The following is a 22,293-nucleotide window of genomic DNA, read 5'->3' as shown; positions in this document are numbered from 1 at the left end:
TTTCTTCTGATAATTAATCTGAAACACCAAATTTACACCGGCTTTACCTCTATATCTTAATTTTTAGCAAATGAGTGGTTCCTGGTTAGGAAAAGATCATATTCTATTATTAACTTCTTTTATTATTAACTTTAATTTCCTTCTCTTTGTGCACGTACAGTAACAGAAATATGTAACAATACATGTTGCTCGCCACTTTTTATTATCCTCTAAAATTTACATGGATAAAAAACTGCCTGAAAGAAGTTTTGTGCGCAGAAAATTGCGCGCTCAGCCTCGCATAATAACTGTTCCTTTCTCTGCAAACATTCACGGTTTTTGAGCAATTGCGGCAAGAAAAAAGTTCACACTTTTTAGCTCTGAGGTTGCCATACGGATTAGGCTTCTCCATATTCTAGCACTTTCCAGGGAAAATCTCTTAATGTGAGTTCAACAATATACATCAATGATTCCGCTACAAGGTTATGCTCACCATTAAGTGAAGGATAACTTTACTATATTTCGCTAACCAGTAAGCAAATTGTCAGTGAGGTATGCATGAATTTTGAAAGGAACACATACTCAAGACAGCATGTAAGCGTTTGCTACTGAGAAACCAACAACAAATTGCTAGTTATTTGCTAGAGGGGGGCTAGATAGGCAGACTTCGGCCATTACCGGAAGGAAATTGTCCAACCTCTTATGCGCGCAAATCGGCGACACATACCGCCACCGGAAACCGTTCAGCTGACTATCGTCACACGTTTGGAGCTTTGCTCTTTTTAATGACTATAATAAAGGAATATAAAACATAACACTCACCATTACTTCGTCGTTCACGGAAGAAAGAGCGACGAACGCTTGCCGTGCTGTCGTTTGTCGCCGCAGCAAAGAATCGGCAGAACGATTAGGGTGCTCTCACCAGCTTCTAAGAGTATTCGCCGCACGCTTCATGGATCTTGCAACAAACGAATCAAGGTTATACTAGTCATATCTAGGCGTACATTTCCTGACTTTATAACGTATCCTTAAAATGAAATAGTTGAAAATTTCAGAGAGATATAAGAAAGCGACGAAATCTATTCGAGGAAATGCTGACTTATATATAAAGTACATTACGTTTTCTAAGAGTTTTGCTCAGGTTCTTTCAACTCGAACTCTCTTCTCGAGATTATCTTCTCGGAAGCGCAAAGTAAAGATGAAATGAAGGGAACAGGAGGGAAACTGAGATTAACAAACTTTGCGCTATTTTGGTGTAAGTTTATCTCTCCCTTTGCGATGCAAATGTCGCGAAAATCAGACATAGTTGTGCTTAATCGTCATTTTACTGGGTGTCCTTTGCTTGTAATAAAGGTTCAAAGTAAAGGCATACCACAATATTTTACATAATAATCAAAGTCGCACAAATGAGTTAAACAATAAGAAATCAACACTTTTATGAGCTTACATCTAGCAGTTCCTTGATATTCCAACCAAATGTTTCGAAATTTTGAGCACCTGTACCCCTTTTCAGCCATAACCTCAGTGTGTGTTGAAATCCATTTATTGCTTTTTGGCGCATATTTGGTGTCATTTTGCTCCTTCCTCAATGATATGCTTGCTCTCGGATAGACCTCCAAGACAGGAGTCTAACAGTATATAAGTTATCTTTAAATTTCCATTTTGTGACAAGCTAAGAGCAAGCGACGGTGGCCGACGGTGCCACACCGTCGGTAATTGCTTTTCAATGTTCATGCATAGTATTGTACTTTTTCTAGACGTTTCACAATTCTCGAGCGTTTTGCTTACAACAATTACTGTTCTTTTCTATTTCAATTTACATCAAGAGCTCTATCGAAAGAAATAGCTTTGTCTGCTTAGTATGTATATCTTGTTTTTAGTTAAATGTAAGCTTTAGAAAATTTCTTTTCTTTATGCATTTGTTGCAGGTAATGTTTCCGAAGAAAATGAGAAAACCTTCAGATTTGTAGGATTTCTTGAAGAAAAGTGCTAGAAAAGGCACAAGATATCATTTGTTACAATGCAATTCTCCGAAGAATGTTGTCGCATGTGATCTTGTTTCGAGTTAGAAATTATGAGGTTAAAAGTATGACCTGAGAACTATCTGAACCTATGTGGAGAATGATATTTTTGAGGAGGGGGGAAGGCGTGAATGAGACTACTTGTCAACATCTTTTATTGAGCGTTAGGAATAAAGTGCAACTACATACATTTCCTTTTTATTTTAACATTTTTTTAAACGAAATCATTTACTAGGATATCGTCTCTTATCAATCAACCCTATCTCTTCCTGTCAGAATCAAGCAAACATCCATATTTTCATTCATTTGACTTACTTGACTTAAACGGCGGACGGATGTTATGGTCTAACGCGGCTTATCCGTATCTCCGCTGAGGTGAGTTGTTTTTGATCATATCCAAGCCTATCCTGTTTGATCTTCCGTTCATATTCGTAGTTATTTACATTTATTTTATATCTGTTCCATGTTTTACGAAAATTTACGTCTCGTGAACTGCTTGTCAAGGTCCGTCCGTCCGTAAGTCAAGCATCATTATAGGGCGAGCTGCGGATAGGTAGACTCGCAGTTTGGCTTTGTTGGCGATGTGGGTCGACCAAACACCGGGTGGCTTCTCCCAGTTTCGGTCCAGAAGCATCCTCAATGTAACTCTGACAATGAGATCGAATAATCACCTTATAATGTAGCCAAGAAAGCGAAGACGGTTTTCTGCGACTACGTTAGAAGGCGGGACAAGATGTTTATGTTATTCTCTCGCCATCTGCCGGCATACCATATCCGGTTCTGAGTAATCTTCTCCGTTATGGCACACCACTGACCGAAGTAGCTAATCATCCGCATCCAAACAAGTTCCTTTCAATGTAGTCGAGCTTCTGTATCACCGTCGAAGGCGCTGAGCAAATCTCCGATCCGTGCATCATGATAGGGCGAATTGCGGATAGGTAGACTCGCAGTTTGGCTTTGTTGGCGATGTGGGTCGACCACAGGCACTTCGTTAACTAATAAATGCAGAAACGGCCTTAGTGCATCCTTTTTGGATACCTCTCTCTTAGTTGCCGTCGTTATTCAACATGCAACCCAAATTACAGAACTCGTCCACAAATTCAATTGATTGTCCCTTCACCTTGGTTCCCGTTCGAGGTCTCGGAGGGACCTACACCTCCTTACAGTTATGAGAGAGCAGACGTAGTCCATAGGTCGCAGCCAACTTGGATACAAGGTTGACAAAATGTTGAAGTTTTGTAATGCTTAGCCTGGTGGTGCTTTCGATTGTTGGAATTGTTATTCTCTAGGGAATGCTTCATCGATCGGAATAATTAAACATCAAATGGCAAAATGTCTGGAGAATATGGAGGAGGTGGTAAAACCTACCAGCTTTGCTGCCTTTTCCTTCTGGGTTAATCTTGCTGCGTGCGGCCTTGCGTTATCGTTTTTTGTTGGATGCGGAACCCTATACCCTGCCTGGTAACTTTCCCAACTTCTTGAAGACGTCTTTGGACTGTTGACCAAACAGAGCCAATCAACCAACTGAGGAGTGTTTGCTATTTCCTGAATACTCGCTTTGTGGTCGGTTTACACCAGTGATTTTGAAGCGACATTATCAAACTTAAAACGGCATCTACTTCGATCGCTATCAGACAAGCCAAGATCACCGCTGGAAAATTTTCTAAACTAGTGTTCGCACTTATTGACTTTCTATACGTCTCCATACACATCGCAGATTTTCTTTGTTGCAACTGTCGCATTAACAACCGAACGAAAATGAAACAGTATGCAAACGCAAGTGTTCTTCAGTAGGTTGATTGGCCGCCATTTTACAACGGTGTAACAAAAAGATTCGAATTTAATTGTCACAAAAGTCAAGGCCACGAGTTGTGATATTCCAATATAAAACAACTCCTTATACATTCATGCTCTGAACTAGAGTGAAGAAAACATTCCACACTAAAAATGCTTGACTGCTTATGGGTACTCCTAACAGTAGGACCACTGCTGCTAACTCCAATTAAGATTAAGATTAAGGTCAATTTAAGAAGAAAAGTGTCATTTAGTCCTAGACATCTGGTTGGAGAAATAGGCAATCACGTTGTCGGAATTTTATAACCCGATACAAGAAGTTATTTTCACCATTGTTTCTAACGAACTTTGAAAAAAAAAAACTGAGAAGAAAGTATGTGCATACTATTTTTAAAAAAATATGTTCATATATATATATATATATATATATATTAAATATTACAAGTGGGCATCAAGAATTACATCCAGAACCGTTGCACATCCAACCAAACTGGAAATCAATACAAGTGAATTAATGCACTAAAAATAAACTATTGATCATTTAAATTTAATGTTGACGACAAATGTATGGAATATGTAGGCCAACAGAAACATCTAGAAAACCTGCTTTATTCGTACAACATCGCATGAACAACGTGTACACTTACTTACATCCGCGGATATATCAGAAATGATGTTATAATCGGGCTCGTAATTCAAAATCGACTGCGTTATTCACTTTAGCTGTCTTCTTATCCTCGACGCGTCGTGCCGTAAGTCTCTGAAAGAATGGGTTTGAAAAAGAGCGTTTTAAATCTCAAATGATTCCAGGGAAAAAAAACAAAAGAATTCAAGTAGTTGAGGAGATCTGAACTATACTAAATAAGAGGTTTTGAGCTGAAGATCTTTGAGAGTTTTCATAGCCTACACGGAACTTCGGTAGTAAAAGTATAAGTTGAGAAGTTGAATAGTGGATTGTGTAGGCTTTTCGACCTTCGTCCAATCTAATGAATTATCAGTTTATCTTCTGTCCAGCTTTTCTGCTCACCATTTTGTTATAAATGCAGTGCACCACAGTATATTGTCTTGTCACGAAATGGACCTTACCGGTACCGAAACAAAATACGAGCGGCAGAGGAAATAGGGAAGTCTAGTCTATGCTAAATGTGTTCAACCCAGTACACGGGACGCGTCCTCTATGAAGGCAGAACGGGAAAGAGAGGGTGTGGAGGAGAAGAGGGCGTGTGTTGCCTCAGAAGTGTTGAGATCAACCGGAAGAACACATTAGGCACCGAGTAAAAGAGTATATCTCCTTTTACCATAGCTTGCCGTGGCATGCAAGAGCGGTTTGAAAGAAATTGTACTGTATTTTGAACTGAGGGATGATTGACGCACTTTACGATGATCTTCTCTCGAATCCCTATAGTCGACCATTGGAGCAGTAGGAGAGTGCCTGAAATCAGAAGAATTCATCTGTTTAAACTAGTCCCTGTAAAAGACGAAACGGTGATTACCATTTTTGCGTCCTCTGTTGGTCGCTGTAGTGTTTTCTGCTTCGACGATAATCTATATCTTCATCAGTATTTTGTGGCCTATTAGCGTTGCTGACCTTCCTTTTGTGAAACTGTTGCACATTCTGTTCCTCAACTGCACGTTCACTGATTGTTGCAATAGGTCCGTTTCCATTTTTGTAGCTATGATATTCATCCCAGTTACCAGGGAAAGTTGTTGAACCAGCGCCATATGAAATTCCACTCCCTATAACTTAATGTTTGGGAAAATTCCAGTAGAAACATACGCGTAAAAGCTAGAACAAGCAACATTGCAAACCATCTCGTGGAGGGCACTGGCAATATCCACCATCGTCTCCTGGTGGACCTTTCCTCCCTGGAGGACCTCGCAGTCCGTATTCGCCTGGGTCACCGATATCGCCAGCACTTCCTGGAGGTCCTTCTGGTCCTATGAAATTGGCAATAATTTGTCATTTTTCTTGTCAGAAATTGTTTTCCCCGGATCAGAAGAACTCCTGAGATGTCATTATTCACACAACGAGAAGACATACCTGGAGGAGCTGGAATTCCATTCGAACCAGGATCTCCTCTAGGACCTGGGAAACCAGGTGGCCCACGTTCTCCTTTAGGACCGGGGACACCAATCAGTTGAACTGCATCCTGACCCGGTTCTCCAGGGGTGCCTTTCTTTCCTGGCCTTCCAGTCTGGCCTCTGTTCCCAGGGACACCGATAGGTCCAGGTTCATTAATCCCGTCGGGCCCTGGGATTCCAGGAATGCCTGACTTTCCTCGTTGGCCTGAAAACAACAAAAATTATAATGAACTTATAGAACGGATCCAGTCAATTGGAAAATTGGCTGGTTTTTTTTTCATCTTTGTTTATCACCTTTTTCACCCTGAGGACCATCTTCTCCACGTGGGCCAGGAGGACATGGAGGGCATACAATTTCTTCGCCAAGAAAGAGTCCATCAATTCCCGGCCGTCCAGGTTCTCCTGGATGTCCATCCTCGGCTGGTGCTCCATTAGGACCCGGTGGACCACGAGGTCCTCGTGGACATTGGATTACTGTGCAATCTGAAACTACACGCATTATGACCAATGAACAACAAGGTTTCCCCCTAGAAAGGAAATCCGGCGGATGGACACTGGCTTGTTTGAGCAATATGGGGCCTTTTCTCGTGAACATTAGTGTTTCGGCAGGCATTCGGATAACGGAGGAACGGTTGTGATCATGCCAAGGCGTATATTATGGTCCGAAGAATTTCTGTATAATTCTGCATGACACCGCTGAGGTTGATATTGACAATTACTATGTATTGATTGCGAATTTCTCCAACTATCATCTATAACAATTGAGAATATTCAATGATTATGTAGTGAGGTTAACAGATATCAACAGCACAATAGATTGAAAATTGCTGAATTTGGAGCTCACCGCAAATTCGAGGCTCATACGAGCTCGGTGGTCTCCTTTTATGCACTCGACCCCATTCTCCACCTGCTCCTGTTCCGTATTCGATAAAAGTCCTCCTTGGTTCAGTATAGTATGCATCTCTCCTTATTCTATCAATTCCCAAAGATATGAGATCATTATATGTTGTTTGGTGAGTCTCCTGAACGAAAAAGTCCTAATGGACATTCAAAAAAAAATATCCTCAAAAGATGGTTGCTGTTTTCAGTAGAAATCCATTGACTTACGTTTACGTGATAGAAAAGATAACCTTATGACGCACTGGCGTAAAATATTTTTACACAATAAAGATAAACAAACTGAATTCGTCTCAGCTGCAAAATACTCCAGCAGATTTATGATGCTTTATTCATGTAATTCTTGTATAGGAATCTTAAAATCTAACCTCAAAAGCCTTTATTAAATCTTCATATTGAGAAGCGAAGGTTTCTATTCCTATAATAGTGGCAGTATATAGGATAGAACAGCTAATAACTACTAGCAAAGAAGTGACAGTTGCTATCCGAGAGGCGAATTTCGTTGCAGGATCCTCGTACGGTGAAGACATCACTGTAATGACAAAATTGAAATTAGCTCTCAGAATGCGGAATCAATTTAAACGAGAATGGAGGTTTTATTCCTGATAATTAAGAAATATACAAAGATAAGTGAGTAACACTTGATGTAATCTTCATCAGTTAGTAAATCACCTTGATTACATTGACTCCCATTCTTGGAGTTAAGCGACGAGATGTCAGTAAGTTGAGGTTGTGGGTCAGGTCCAATGATTGTCATTGAAGCGCATCACGTATCTGCCCCCTTATATTACTTTTCTTGAGAGATACAGCGCCGTCTCAAATTTTTTATCCTCGATCAGGAGACGGACGGAACTTCGGAGATGAACAGAACTCTTTGCCTCACTCCTTCGATCGAGCGTCCAACAACACTGACAGCATCCTCGCCTGTTTGTGATGTGCCCATGTTTCTGAGGTATAGATCAACGCAGGAAGTACGGTGGTGTTAAGGAGGTGAACATGGGCGTTGTTCGTCTTCTACAATACATTCTCGATTTTCTTACATGCTGAGCAAGCCGGCCGTTTGCTTCTCCCAGCTCGATGTTCCCGATCTAGATAAATATATCAAGAAAATTCCAATATTTTCGTTCCAATGAGCGTGAATGAAGCATCCGAGACCGATCCGTTCTCCAAAAACATTATCTATCGCAGAGTCAGTTGAAGACTAAAACTGATATCTTCTAACATACAAAGATGGTTGCGCTAGGAAGTGATGACTCTTTGTTGAATTTGCAAACGAAGAGTGATTAGTTTATAGAAACTGCGAAGTCATCGGGAAATGGAAAGGAAATTTACTGATATGACCACAAATTCTAAGCGAGTTTGTCTCACAGCCGAACTGTGGGCAAGCCAGCAGAAGCAGTGAACTATGAAGCCAACTCTATCGAGAATTAGGAAGCGAAAGGTCACAGCGAACAGAAAGAAATGTGAACCATAACGCAAAACATCCATAATACCTGGGTAAAAGTGGGTTGTTAAGGTGCAACAACTTGCCCATCCACACAAAAAAAAAGAACTCTCAAGGAGGTGAAAGTGATCAGGATGGCAGAGTGACTTTTTGTTGGATTGACGACACGTGAATTGAGGCAAATAATATACGATCGGCGAGAAGTTGTATGGAAAAGTGAAAGGAACTCAAACAATGAGGTAAGGCAAAGGCACAATGACTGTGATTCACCTTCATCATACCTATTCAACAATCAACCAGTTGCTGACCTCCAACGGAGGACTGCCGAATGCGAGAAACCGCCAACAATACGTTTTGAGAGGTAGGAGAAATTGCTTACGCATCTTACATGCGACAATGTGAAAGTCTGAGTTATGTGGAAAAAAAGATGAGTTCAAGGAAGAGATCAGCTGTTGAAAAAGCAGTAAAGAGCTTTGATCGATCGTTGTCGAGCTTCGAATATGAGGCGAAATTGATTGAAACGATTGGAAATGGGGATTGCGAAGAGAGGGTGCGCGAATAATTGTGCGCTATTACAGTTGTTTGAGCAGACTGGTTCACGCCAAGCTTACAGCCGAACTTTGTTCGCTTATAAAATTTCATAGCAATCTGGTTAAGTTCTGAACGACTTCTCTAAGGTCACCTGTTATTTCTTACAGAGATGTATTCTAAAGAGTGAACAGTGAATGGTTTTTGCTTGAGCACTATAAAATATACACCCCGGCTTCTATAATATATTTTCTTCTATTATATCTGTAATACATTTTAAGGCTACTATAAAACTTGCTACCATAACCTAGAACAATAACACTAATGTGGCAGGTGTCCCTCTAGTCAACCTTCCACACCTCTTCTCATCATCTCTTCATTATCATTTTTCTTATATGTCTTTGGTCACAAATGTTACTAAACATCCAATAGAAGTTTTACTCCGGATTCTTAATCTTGATCCATCGTACTTTCTTTCGTTCACTTTAATTTGTTCACTCATCGTCACGCTCCACTTATACTCTCTCGATTTTTCTTCCTTCTCACTTTTTACGAATTCATTTCTAGTTGAAATTTAATGGCAGGATTCAAGTTTTCTATGCAAGCCTTGCAGCACTTTCCTCACTCCCATAGTCCTATCGTTTTATTTTCAGGAAAGGACGAAGATGAAGCAAGTCGTGAGTGTGATCATGATCACGCTAATTATTCCTAGTAATCCTTAAGAGTGAAAAACGCCCCTATCTGATCACAGCATCAAAGATACATTTTATTACTGTAAAAAGGGCGAGGCACGCATCCACGATTCGGCGAATGGGGCAACCTCTACTGTTTATTTGAGTTATTTTAGTTAGATTGCAGGCGTTTGATGACGATGGAATTTTCCGTGTTCCATTCCACAAAAGGTTGTATCGTAGTGGAGACAGATGGGTTGTTGGTTGCTTTCATTGATTTAGTATTGGAATTGGACGTCATCACACTCATATTCGTAGACTACACCCCTAGACCTATCTACTGGTTGGAAAATATCAGCATCGACTGCTTCGTGATGCACTGTCTTCGACAATATTTTCATAAGTGAGATGAATAAAGGTGAACCGTCTAGCAAGAAAAGCAGAAAAATTTAGGATGGATAAAAACTACATATGAGGGACAAAACAAATAAAAATTAACATTGGAAAACATAAGGAATGAGGAAAAATGTTTGCTGTAATGTTCTTGAGTGCTCAAAGATATTCTTCTATGGAAGGTATTAATCAAAACTCTCACAAAGTACAATGCAATAAATGCAGAGATTAGAAAATGAGAAAATTAATAGCTTTACACCTATATATCAAATTGCTACAAATATATACAATGTATAAATAAATACTTAGAACATATAAATATATAATATAAACTTCAAATAGGTTTAAACAGAACGAGGTGGGCCTTAGCACCATTATGTTGTTCACTGTCGAGAACTCGTGGATTCATTTCTGAAATTGGCTAAATTCAGAATGAGTGAATCCCAAGCCAGTTGCGGATGCATATCTAACTTCTGCATCAATAATAACGTTTCATGCTATATGAATACTACACAAGTTGAGCGATTCATTCCCCATTAGATCAAAAATTGGAAAAGATCAGCTGTTTACGGAAGGAGTCAGAAATTTACGAAACATGTGGACTAATTTATTTCCAAACAACCATGACAAAATCAAGGAAATATGCATACTTTAAGTTCCTCAAAAAAAGGGTCCCAATCACGGTGCGTATCTGTATGTGCACATGAGCGTAGTCCCACTCGTGCCCTATAGAGTGGAAGCAGGTGCTATGTTCAGTTTACCGCACGTCCTAAAGCGAACCACTACAGTATACCAAAGCAAAAAGTTCTTTATTCACCTTCACTCCATGGTTTTGACCGAAGATGACCACAAAGGCCTATTCAGAGTATAATCGTGCAACGTAAATGTGCAAATAATTGTGAAATTAATCCACAAAATTGGGAAGGTTTTTTTTTTACTTAAAGAAAGATGTTTGAGTTCTAGATCAGTATGAGACAAGTCCGATCTGTGCAGAGCTGCATAAGAGTGGACTGCTACATACTATTCAAAAAACGTATTACGGAGATTATCCTCAATTCTTACTGTATCTTAAAAACATGAATCAAAATAGCGGATTCACTTATGAATTATCTCTGACGTTCTTGATGAGTTTCATTTTATTGGAAATTGCGCCAGCCACAAAAAAGAAACGTGCGTTCGCAAATAAATGTGACACACGGACATTGCCACCTTACGGGGAAAAAACTAAATGCTTAGGGCAAAAATGACGCACATTTGTCTTTCTGAAAAGCATATAAGATCGGTTGATGTAAGAAGTATCACAGTGACTTCATCATTATTGTTAATGAGTATCGCATTATCCGCTGAATAACTTCCGAAGTTTCAGGATAACTTCACTATTTCACCACTTCTTTGGCTTCGTTTACAGATAGTTGGCAGATTTTAAAGTTTTCATAAGTGTACTATCCTTAATGTGCTTAAGAAGCTTTGACCATTTTCTCGTAAACCAAACATTTTAGGCGATCTTATTCCATAACCTGCTCGAAAGGAAGTAAAAAAGAAAATCCGTTTCCAAGAGCCACTATCTTTGAGCAGAGCATGTTTGTTACACATTCTAGTACATCCTTTATTATTGCATCATTTACATATTAGTTCTTCCTAAAACCTGACACACCTTCTTCCAAGATTATAATGTTACCTTTATTCTTTGAAACGTTTAAACGTGGGTCTCTCATGGAGCCTCATTTTAATCAGAAATTTTCAACGAAAAGTCTCTTCGAACTCGAGAATTGGTTTCAAAATTTAAAGCTATAGGAAAATTTTCAATCAATAGTATATAGGTTTGGAACGAATTTCATTCAGATGTTTTTTTTGACAGACATTTTGAAAGCCCCAAGAAAAATCCTACGTGTTACGGAGAACAATAAGACGATTTATGCAATGTTTTGCGCAATTTTGGATATAACTGGGCATAATAGCGGCAGCTTCTGAAGAACGTTTCCGAATTTTTAATTTGATCTCCAGTCACCCTTGAATATAGTAATACGTACTATCAACTTTCTCTAATGCTAGTCATACTGCATTGATCAATGACGGGTGGATTGAGGATTTCTCTGCAGGTTCTCTAGAGATACAGACCACAAAACATTTTTAGAAGTTAACGCTGCAATTTCAGCCATTTTTTGCTTTTTGGAAAAGATTTTGATCCATGATTAACAGACGGATTCATACAACCGTTGTACCTTTAGCTGTAATCTAAAGATGAATAGTCATTCGTTTCTTTTGCTAGGTCCTTTATTTTTTCATAATTTTCCTCCAATTTTGGTGAAAGTGGCAACAACAATAGTTCAGAATAGTAATATTTCTTTTTTCCTCGTCCTTTGCAATAATACCGCTCCAAATTATTACAAATAAAATTGTCTGCGAGAGTTATCAGAAAGTGCTGCCGGTCACTATGTTATACCCATGACACCTTCGTTTGATTGTTATGGTGATGGAAGGTGACTGCAGTACGTGCATTCACTATCTCCAGAAAATTCTCATTAGTGGTTGAACGTCTTCGTCATGTTTCCGGTGAAAAAGAAGCAAAGGGTTGAGGTGGATGTCCATTGAACCCTCCTAAGTGAATTTTCATCTTTAGCTACGGTCATCCTTAATTAAACTAGTGGCAATGAACGTGGATTAAAGTTGGTATTTCTATTGTATAATTAGATTATATTTACAAAAAGTAGAATTCTTTCGTTGCGTTCACTTTGAAATCAACTATTCAGCACTGCTCCTTCGCAATCTCAACCGCAACACAAACGCACACATCGCTTCTGGAATGCTGACTTAGTACCTTCACATTCTCCTCCACATTGTCTACAAAGTAATCTAACCTTTAAATTTTTAAAATTAAAATTAAAATCTTACTTGTAGTATTCGTAGTGCTCGAAAGTTCTTTTTTTTTTGGAAAGAGGAGTGGAAAATTGAAAATAATCTAAAACGCATGAGCCTCACCTTAACTGCTATGCTCTGATATGGGATTTTTTTGAAAGAGAAAGCTAGCGATGGTAAGGATGAACAAAAAAAGGCGTTTACTGCAATGTGAGACTTTTTTTCAGAGCTAACCAAAAGATGTTATAGTTATGGGGTTTTCTCCTATTCAATCGTTCACGCCCAATATTTCTTCTGTGGGTCTCTCCTTCCCCAAACTTCTATCTACAAAATAGTCTCAAATGTACGGTTCTGCTCATTGGAAGAGAAACCAAATGTGCTTGGTCACTGCTGGAAGTGGAACTCGTTGAAAAATGCCGAGTTAGTACTTTGTTACTTCGAAAGACCAGTTCAATGAAATGCAAATGAGGATTTACAGATGGAGTTAAACGAAGCTGTATAGAAATTAATGAAGATGTATTAGCCAAGAGTATGTTGGCCGTCGAATGATAAGAAGATGATGATGGAAGATAGAGCATAGGATTCGAACTTTTATATCCATGTGACGAATCCATCGCTTGCTCTTTGGTTCCGTTCGGACCGTTACTTTCGCTGCATCGCTCTGTGATTGGAGTTTTTGAATGAACACTGTAACGCTATGTAACACTATAAAACCTAGTCATAACCGCCTGAACTAGTTTCGCTTTACTTTTAATTTGCAAACCTTGATTGCGATGCGACGAATATTTAAGATGAAGGAATAGGGCCCTGCACATAGTTCATATGTTCGTTGCTTTATTTTGTCGTCATACTCCTATATTGACCTCGAACTCAGCTTGGATTAAGCCCAAACAGGTGATCGAAGAGTTTTTTCTCTAAATTTCTGTCGTTTTTCTATGTTGTTTTCGCCTTCTTTCGGTTCTTTCGTGATGAATCAGTCGTTTTTAATTTTTTTTTCCATCTATCACCTCTTTTTCTTCTACACTCAAATAGTGCATCCCATGTTCAGAGGAAAGAGCAAGGTTGTCACTGGAATTGTGCCCATTGGCATGCTTATTCTTTCCAGTGGACGTGTGTAGTTGCTCCGAGATCCCTTAAGTCTTTTTTTTTTTACTTTTTTACCTGAACTTCAGTTGGTACGCCATCGTTGTTGTCCACTTTCCTTTTGCTTTTTTTAAAGTAACATAGGAAATTCCCTTGAGTTTTTCCACATGTTTAATTTCCGTTCACTATGCGTATGTTATCCTTAACATATCCTTCCATCCTTATCTCTGCAATTACAATCAATAATTGCACTCTGAGAAGAAAGATACAGTGCCCTAATTGAAAGCATGGATCATTTTAATTGATTATTCGTAACACTGTAGTTTAGTAGTTCGATTCGAAATTACAGTAGCTACGGTATCGTAAAGAAAGAGTAGTTTTATTACTGAGTACCGTAATCTTTCTTGTCGTAAATTAGCTGACATCTGTTCTGATATCGATTCGATTGATTTTGGTCTTTTCAGTTTCACAAGTAGATCATAGATCAGTACACAGCGTCTTGGCCCACTCATTTGCACCGTCATCGATGTATTTGGAAACTTATTTGAATCCTTAAATCCAATCAGTTACATGAAACTGGGATTGCTTGCTTACTTCTCTGAACATTCACATTGATTTCGCTACTTCACATGGCAAAAATGCGTTCAACTCTTCACCTTCTCGAGAATTTTATTCAGAATTCTCTACATAACGAGTTCGTTCTCATTTTTCCACGAGGAAACTCTCGTAGGTGCTCAATCCCCGTAAGAAAGATGCGGATAAGGAATGCAACAATTTACTGACCCACTTGGTTTTCCTTAAAGCTAAGGCTCTAGAAACCAACAGTTTGATACACAACTTTTTAGATTTTAAAAGTCTCTGTCACAAATGAAAACCATAATTTCTTTTTGTTTGTAACGTGGTAAGAGATCCCATACAAAAACTCAAAATAATTAGCTTACAGGTTTGTTGATATATAGATCGAAACGCTCAGAAGAAGTTCATAATATTCTCTAATGGTTTAGGGTCCCAAATTTGCTCCCGGTAATGTTTTCGATCACTGGGACAACGAGGACACTGATTCCTAAAACTTGCAAACTGATCAATAACATGCGCTTGTAATATATTATAAAGATAAGACCCTACTTATTTCCTACTGATTGCAAGTTACTGAGGATTCAGATACAAAAGTGGTCAGCCCCGTAGGGGACTCGAACCCCTGACCGTTAGATTAAAAGTCTAACGCTCTACCAACTGAGCTAACGAGGCTCCAAGATTGTGTAACGCAGCGATGCTTGAACTTTTGAATTAATCTGCTATTGGTTTTCAAATTATTGCTATGTATCTTTAAGAGTAACTGGTAAACTAAAATATCTAGTTGAGTCTAAATCATTTGAAAGTTCGACTTGTAGAAAAAGTGGCATTCTAGAGTTGATTATAGGGTTCGAACATTCGATCTGATTTTGCTACAAATAATTATTGGCTCTTGTATTCTTGAGGACTAAATTTCATAAGAAGTAGGTTTTCATTGTCATCAGAATAGTTGCAGACAGATTTTATTTATTGGAATGCTTAGGAACCCTATTAGGGCACTTTTGCACCAGCGGTAGATTACATATTGAAGATTTCTTAGAGTGTAGTTGCACAATCACAATCGCTGTTTCAAATACTGGACACGCCATGAATAGTACTGTTCCTTATGCTTCTTGGGAAGTTCAAAAAAAGTCAACCGGTCTTCTTAAGGTAGACCATGACCACCAAAAGAATCCTATGAATATATCAGAACATATGTATGTTCGACCGGATACAGTAGGCAAGCTTTTTCGATAGGTAAACAGAACTGAGGAAAATAGAAACTGGAGATGAAACACATGGTACTCCACTAATGTGTGTTGGCAGTAAGCCAAGAATAACAGTGTGTAGTAGAAAACAGTTAAGCACAAACATAACAACATCCTCAAAATTATATCAAACCCGAGAACTGATAATATGGTACGTATTTACTCCGTTCTTGTTGATAACATTTTACTGCTGTTAGAGGTTTTCCATTTCCAAACGTTTAGTATTTTTAAATATTTTTAAACACTCATCAACCTTAATTAGGTCGAAAAAAGTAGGCAATGAAGAAATTTATAGGTAATACCTACATAGATTATTTATTTATTCAAATTAGTCCTACGGACCAGCCGACAGAAAAAAAAACCACAGAAGGCACTAGGTCTCTCAATTGTAACTGATGTGGTTACATCTTTAGAAAATTATCGAGCCAATAAAAATTTGCAGACCCGCCAAACAAAAGAGGAAAGGATTCTCTCCGACCCGAACTTCAGGATAAGGCTAAGTCCGAATAGCTCACCAAAACAACTATGGAAACTATCTGAAAACAAAAAAACCAGAAGATTAGAGAATTTGGAGAAGGATTACCTTCTGGCTATACCTTGCTTTACTCTTCTTTCCTGACTTTGTAGACATTCATAAACTTCCGTATATAGCTTTATAGCTTAGTTCCGGGTAAAATGTAGTTGAGAGGGGAGGTGGGGGTAAGAAACTCAGTGGCACTCCTGCTTTTTTAAAAAAAAATAATTAGATCAATCGGCGCCCTAAGGCCTAAGCATGTCATAGAGGATTTATGACATGTCAGCTAAAGTTACTACGAGAAAAAAAATAAGTTAGAGCGTCGAGAAATAAGGGCGTCACCGAGTCCCCCCTAACTACATTTTCCCCCAAGTTCCTACATTTACCTTCATATTCATCTAACGGATAATTCCTATAAAACTGGATTTAAATAAAGCTAAAAAACGATAGTCATCTATTTGGACCACTCATGGTAACTGTTATAAAGGAGCAGTTATCTTTAGTATTCGCGGGAATATCGCACGCCAGTAACCGGTGCCGCGCTGCATTGTAAAAAAAAGGTATTATCCATGGAGAACCCAGGACAACTTGCACCACACTTCTTTTTAAAAGCACTAATCTCCATAAAACTTCGAATTTGAGCAAAGTGAAACCTTTTGAAGACCAATTCAATTTTTTGTGCTCACCTTAGTCACATTTTTTTTGATTTATCAAAAGTTCTTTTTACATGCCTATCCTTTTCTAAAAGGATGGTTATTGACAATGCCGATTTTATGAAACGATCTAGTTATTGTTTGTTCCTGAATCAGAAACAACAGGTCACACAAAATTGATAAATATCTACATATTTCAAAAATAATAACTAACCGTCTTCGTTATAGAACTAGTCTTAATTATATCGTAAAACACTCAGCATCACACTGAAACTTAATTTTTGCAGTGAAGAGTTTGAAGATTCGATAAAAGAATAAACGAAGCAAATTACGTCAAATTAGATTGATCGGAAAAATTTTAAAACTACTGAACGAAGAGCTGCCGCGAAAATTAAGCTACATATGCATACGCTCCTAATAAAATGTATCTCGGAAAATTTCCAAACTTTTTCTGTAAATGTAACTGCTCTATGTGTATGTAGTAGTGACACTAAAATATTTATGGAATTGTTTTCTTGAGCAAAACTGTATACGAATTTAGCAAATTTATATGTGTTCACCATAGAACTGGTGCTAAAAATCGCTTACTGTTCTATTATGCGTGTCCAGCGTGAGAGGTACAGCCAGCCCTAGTTTGCTTGTGCGTGACTCGTTCATGACTCAGAGGCACGGATGTCTCCGTCGATCACGAGAAAATCCTGGCAGGGATATAATAATGCCCTGACAAAAATCGCAATGAGATAAAAGTAACTATTGCTTTCGCTACTCTCTTAATGAAAACAGACGGGGAAATATCCGCAGATGAACTGAAAGAAATAGTTTTTATCTGCCTAAGGTGAGGAAAAACCTTCATTTTCTCCAATTTTCAAGGCGGAAGGACTCGACTATTCTTCGTAGTTGCAGCTCAGTAATTGCGAACGAAGATGTCCGAACGTCGGCGTATCGCGAAAAAAAAAATGAGGGAAAGAACTCACGAAAAGATTTGTTTGCTCTGCACCTTGTCTACTTAACGCGCCTACTTCATTCAACGCAGAAGTGGCGATAACATCCGAGTGCATCTACTTCATAAATTCTTACTGTCCAGAAGTTCAAACAGTCTATGATTAGCAATGTATTGAGGCTTATAGGTGCTAAGGATATTATGACCATCTGCTCAACCGTGTATATCCAATTTCTCTGTAACAAAATGCAGGGTTCGGAGGCAGAAATGGGTCGGATCAACAAAATGGTGCAAACCGTTTTCTTATTTTTAAAGGGCCAATTGTGCACGTTCCTCTCTTTTTCATGTGGTTGTGGCCGTACTACACAGCTTCGGTGTTCGACGGAAGATTATTTGCACAAACCATTACATTTTCTGCTCAGAAACCAGCCAAGTACACGTGCTGACAGCAGAAGTAAGAGTACAGAAGTCACGAACAGATGGATGTTTATCTTAAAGGCATCACCCCACGAAGCTGGAGTGGTGCGAGTGTTAGGTGGGTTTTGGCCGTATGGGGTCGTAGATTATGGAGAGAAGGGTGATTCCGTGCATTTCTTCCTAATTGCTGTAAAAAAAAACGGCTTCGAGCGCTCGGCGCGCTATTTTCTACAAATCTACAAGTTCGATTGGAGCGCGCCAGCCTTGTGCACGCGCCGCACCTTCCGGGCCGTTTTTTACGGCGATTAGGAAGAAATGGACGGAATCACCCTCCACTCCATAATCTGCGACCACGTATAGGCGTAACCCACCTGAAACCCGCACCATCCCAGATTCCTGGGGTGATGCCTTTAAACTTAGGTAAATATAAAAAAAATAAAGATAGGAGCAGGACAAATATGATCAATTTTATCTATCCCTTGAATCGGAATCGTTTATAAGACAACACGTCACTCTTAGAAAGCAAACAATTATGATTTGTGAAGTTTTCATACACCACTTTGTTAATATTGCAGTAAATAAGACTAACACCCTTTTATTGTACAAAAAATGCAAATAATTAATTATTGGAATCCTTGAAATAATATTACCTAGGTTGAATAGGAGAAAGTGGGTTTTTTTCTGATATCTTCAGCTGCCAACGGCTTTTCTGATACTAGTAGTCCCCTGAGGCAGTCTGCCATATTTTCATTATTTCTAGGATTTCTAGAAGAGTTAAAACAGTCTTCGTCTTTGAAAATTATCATATCATCATATCACTGTTAATCATCAATACCATTATCAGTATCATATTGTTTTTCCTTTACAGTAGATCTATCATGAACATAAGACATGGCTAGAAGACTGAAATATGAACACTTTTGGAGTAAACTTTTAAAATGGATCTTTTTCGAATATTTGTCCTCGTGTGTTTGTAAGAAGAAAATTTGAAAATATGTGGATTTCCAAGCAAATCTTTTCCAATAATAATTTCACCTTTAAGTACATGGGATCGTTTTCAAGACGTCTAATCGTTGACATCGAGGTTGACGCAATCTGGCATATGGCGCATAGATGCCTGCCAGAGGATATATGAGAGACACTTGTGGACCACCCAAGAGGTTACCAGCAAGCAATGAACGAGAATTTTCACTCTCACAAGAGCTAAGTTCTTCTTTGTTTCTATCAAGAATTAAGAAGTATACTTACAAAGCATGGACATGCTCTCTCTTGGATGCTCTTTGACACGAGCATATGTTTTTGATAGGAAAAGTAACAATTATGGTGAACTGCGCTCTATTCCGAACCTTCTTCCAGATGCGACAAAGAACGGAAATGAATCCAAGACAATCCTTGGTGATTTACTATAGTGCTGGCCTCCCATCCGATTACATTTATGCGGTGTCAGTGATCGTGTGTCAATGGAGTGATGTGGCACAGATATCCGACGACACCAAGAGATCTTGCGTGGATTTGCATCCGACCTTTGTTGGCCTACTTATCGTTCACAGCTAGTTTTCCAGAGGCAGAGCCCTAACGTTGAGTCGATAGTTTTGGCTCTTTATCTGGCCAAATTGCACCATAGTTAGGGTTAAAGTGAAAACGAAGGAAGTGCCCGAGGCTAATACGACGTGAGGAGATGACCATAAGGGTGTTACACAACGAAAAATTAGATGTAGACATATGGAAATCCGCATAAGCATCGGCGCACGTCTATAAAAATGTTGTACGAAGACGTCGTTGTAAAAAAGAAAGTTTTGTAAACATAACTATAAACGACTGAATTTTGCTAGGATGCATTGTAAATGAAATGAAATCTGATAATTGCTCCACGATTTCCTTTGAAACCCTATTAATTTTCTGGTCGAAGAGAACTGGAGAGCTCAATTTTACTAGAACATCCATCTATGTACCCGTCAAGCGGAATCGTAGAAATGAAGAGACGCTACAAAATGAATAAACTCTCTTGATAACTTTTTCAACAATTATAACACCAAATATGCTACCGGCTTCATTCATAGTTTATGTATTTTTATCGTTAAAAAACGACCCACTTTCTGTCAGAGCAAGTTTTGAGGCTCTTCTCCTGTTTCGACAACACGACTATTCTATGCGTAATAATTATCGGTGAAGACTGGTTTTTTGTACACAACAACTCACGGGCAATTTTGTACGCTGTTCAAGATTTCGGAAGACTTAATTGCAAAAATATTTACACTGAATACGCAAAAGAATGGTCAGGTGAGACTATTCTCGTAGTTTTTCTTCATATTTGTGGCTTCCGCGAGATGGAAGGCAATCGGCCAGTGAGTCACAGTTTGCCCACACTCAATCGCACACACACACACGTATTGAAGTCAAACTTGGCCATTTTATGCCAAGCACTTCGAGTACGGCTAAACTCGGCGACAACAGATTGCTTTAGCAATAAGGTATGTGGACGGTGGTTATTCCTTTCGAGAAACGCCCATTAGAACTTCAAATCCAAACTGCTGATGTCCGCTACGTATTGTCAGACTTCTCTAAAAAGAAATAAAAAATTCGACGAGAAGTGATTTTCTATGGAAGCATCACAGCTTTGTCTAACGAGCCAATGAAATTGTTCAGAAATGAATGAATGTAACACAACAAAATTGCTTAGGGAATATCCGATTTCTGAGTCACTGTGACCTCAAATTATGATTTGTACGCCTTGTACAAACGTCAACTGTGGACGAATGTAGACGTTTATACAGAAGTTATTTTGGATGTCCGTCATTTAGAGATATGAGTCAAGCATTTCCTGGAACTGAAAGTGCAGCATGCCTATGACTAGCTTAAATGCTCTTCAGCTGCTTGACTCATCAAGCAATTCTTTTCACTATGGCACAATCTGCCCACGATAACTTTGAGATGCCCCAGTTGTGAAAATTCTACTTCACGAAGAACTAAGTCGGTGGAGAGATCTCCAAAAAACCTTCGCGACGCGAGCACGACTACATTCAAGCGGTGTTTCCTGCGAGAGGAGAAGAGCAGCGGATTTCCCCGCAAACACAAAGCTACCAGCACAGTGCTTCCTCGCCACGTTCTCTCGCGTATGGGTGTGTGTATTTAGCAAGATTCTTGGGACGCGTTGCTCTTGCAATCACTCGGAGGACTCCTCCATGAGCACTCTGTTGACTGAGGTGCTCATCGTCCTTCATGCCGGGCTTCCACCCCGATCAAAAGCCGCTCAAAGTCGAGAGCGTGGATAAACCGAGGCTCTTCTATCCTCATTCTGTGTAACACTCTTACGTTAAGAGGATCGAGCATTAGGCCACAATGAGAGAAGGAAACTACGTACACGAGCCGAAAAAGCACCTCTTTTGTGATGACACATTTCACCTGGACCAGTAACGAGTGTTCGAACTTAAACGCATGGTAATCACGGACAACTTCCTAATCTATTAGGTTACAAAACAAAAAGCTTGGTAACAGTAATGGTTCAGAGAGGAGGTATTTTCAGAATAATTCTTCTCTACGAAAAGAAAGATATAACTACTACTTTCAAAGCTACGGAGAGAAGTCCTATTTCTTACGCTAAGAATAAAACTCTTAGAACTACCACCAATAGAAGAACATTGTCATAACTCTGAAATGTTCTGTCCGATAAAAACAGCGTGACAAGTCCAAGGAAAGAAAGAAATCTAATTCTGGTATTCCTTCCATACTAATAGTAACACTTTCGACGCTATCCGCAAACAAAAGAATGTTCCTAACAGGTTTGAACTCGAATTTTCAGGAAGAACCATAATAATCCAAACTTTTGCTGGTAACTTCAATGAAATGTGAAAGGATTGTGCAGTTTGCGCGAGTGCTGGGACCTAACGAACAAGTAAAGGTCATCTCTTTGGAAGCACTTGCTCAAAGAGAATTCAAAAGGAACGTGCAAAAATGAGCGATTTATTGACAAATACTCGGCTGAGGTCTGCGTGAGATGCGAATGGCCACCAGTCGCCTGGACCACCCCATAGAAGCATGATCTACATGAATCAATCTCCTGATCTACCTTGTCGCAATTTCCGATATGGAGAAACTGATGAAATAATTGAAAATAAAGCGCTACTGGCCACTAGTAACTCGATGCTCTCCTCCGCATTCCGCCATCGCTACAATGAATGGACGTGTTTCCCGCCGAAGAAAC

General features: G+C 39.1%; 1 protein-coding gene across 1 annotated transcript; it reads right to left on the bottom strand.

Annotated features, from left to right (window-relative positions):
* Positions 1 to 4,470: 4,470 nt before the first annotated feature.
* On the bottom strand, positions 4,471 to 7,530 carry RB195_025758 (uncharacterized protein; the record flags this gene model as incomplete). Its single annotated transcript, XM_013453919.2, has 9 exons — positions 4,471 to 4,554; positions 5,169 to 5,226; positions 5,288 to 5,531; positions 5,604 to 5,732; positions 5,836 to 6,081; positions 6,171 to 6,359; positions 6,721 to 6,898; positions 7,142 to 7,305; positions 7,446 to 7,530. The coding sequence occupies 9 exons, from the start codon at positions 7,528 to 7,530 to the stop codon at positions 4,471 to 4,473; spliced, it is 1,377 nt and encodes a 458-aa protein (XP_013309373.2).
* Between the last annotated feature and the right edge of the window lie 14,763 nt (positions 7,531 to 22,293).

This window comes from Necator americanus, chromosome X, assembly GCF_031761385.1.
Source record: "Necator americanus strain Aroian chromosome X, whole genome shotgun sequence".
In the NCBI taxonomy this organism is placed as follows: Eukaryota; Metazoa; Nematoda; class Chromadorea; order Rhabditida; family Ancylostomatidae; genus Necator; species Necator americanus.
This window is presented reverse-complemented; position numbering and strand designations above follow the sequence as displayed.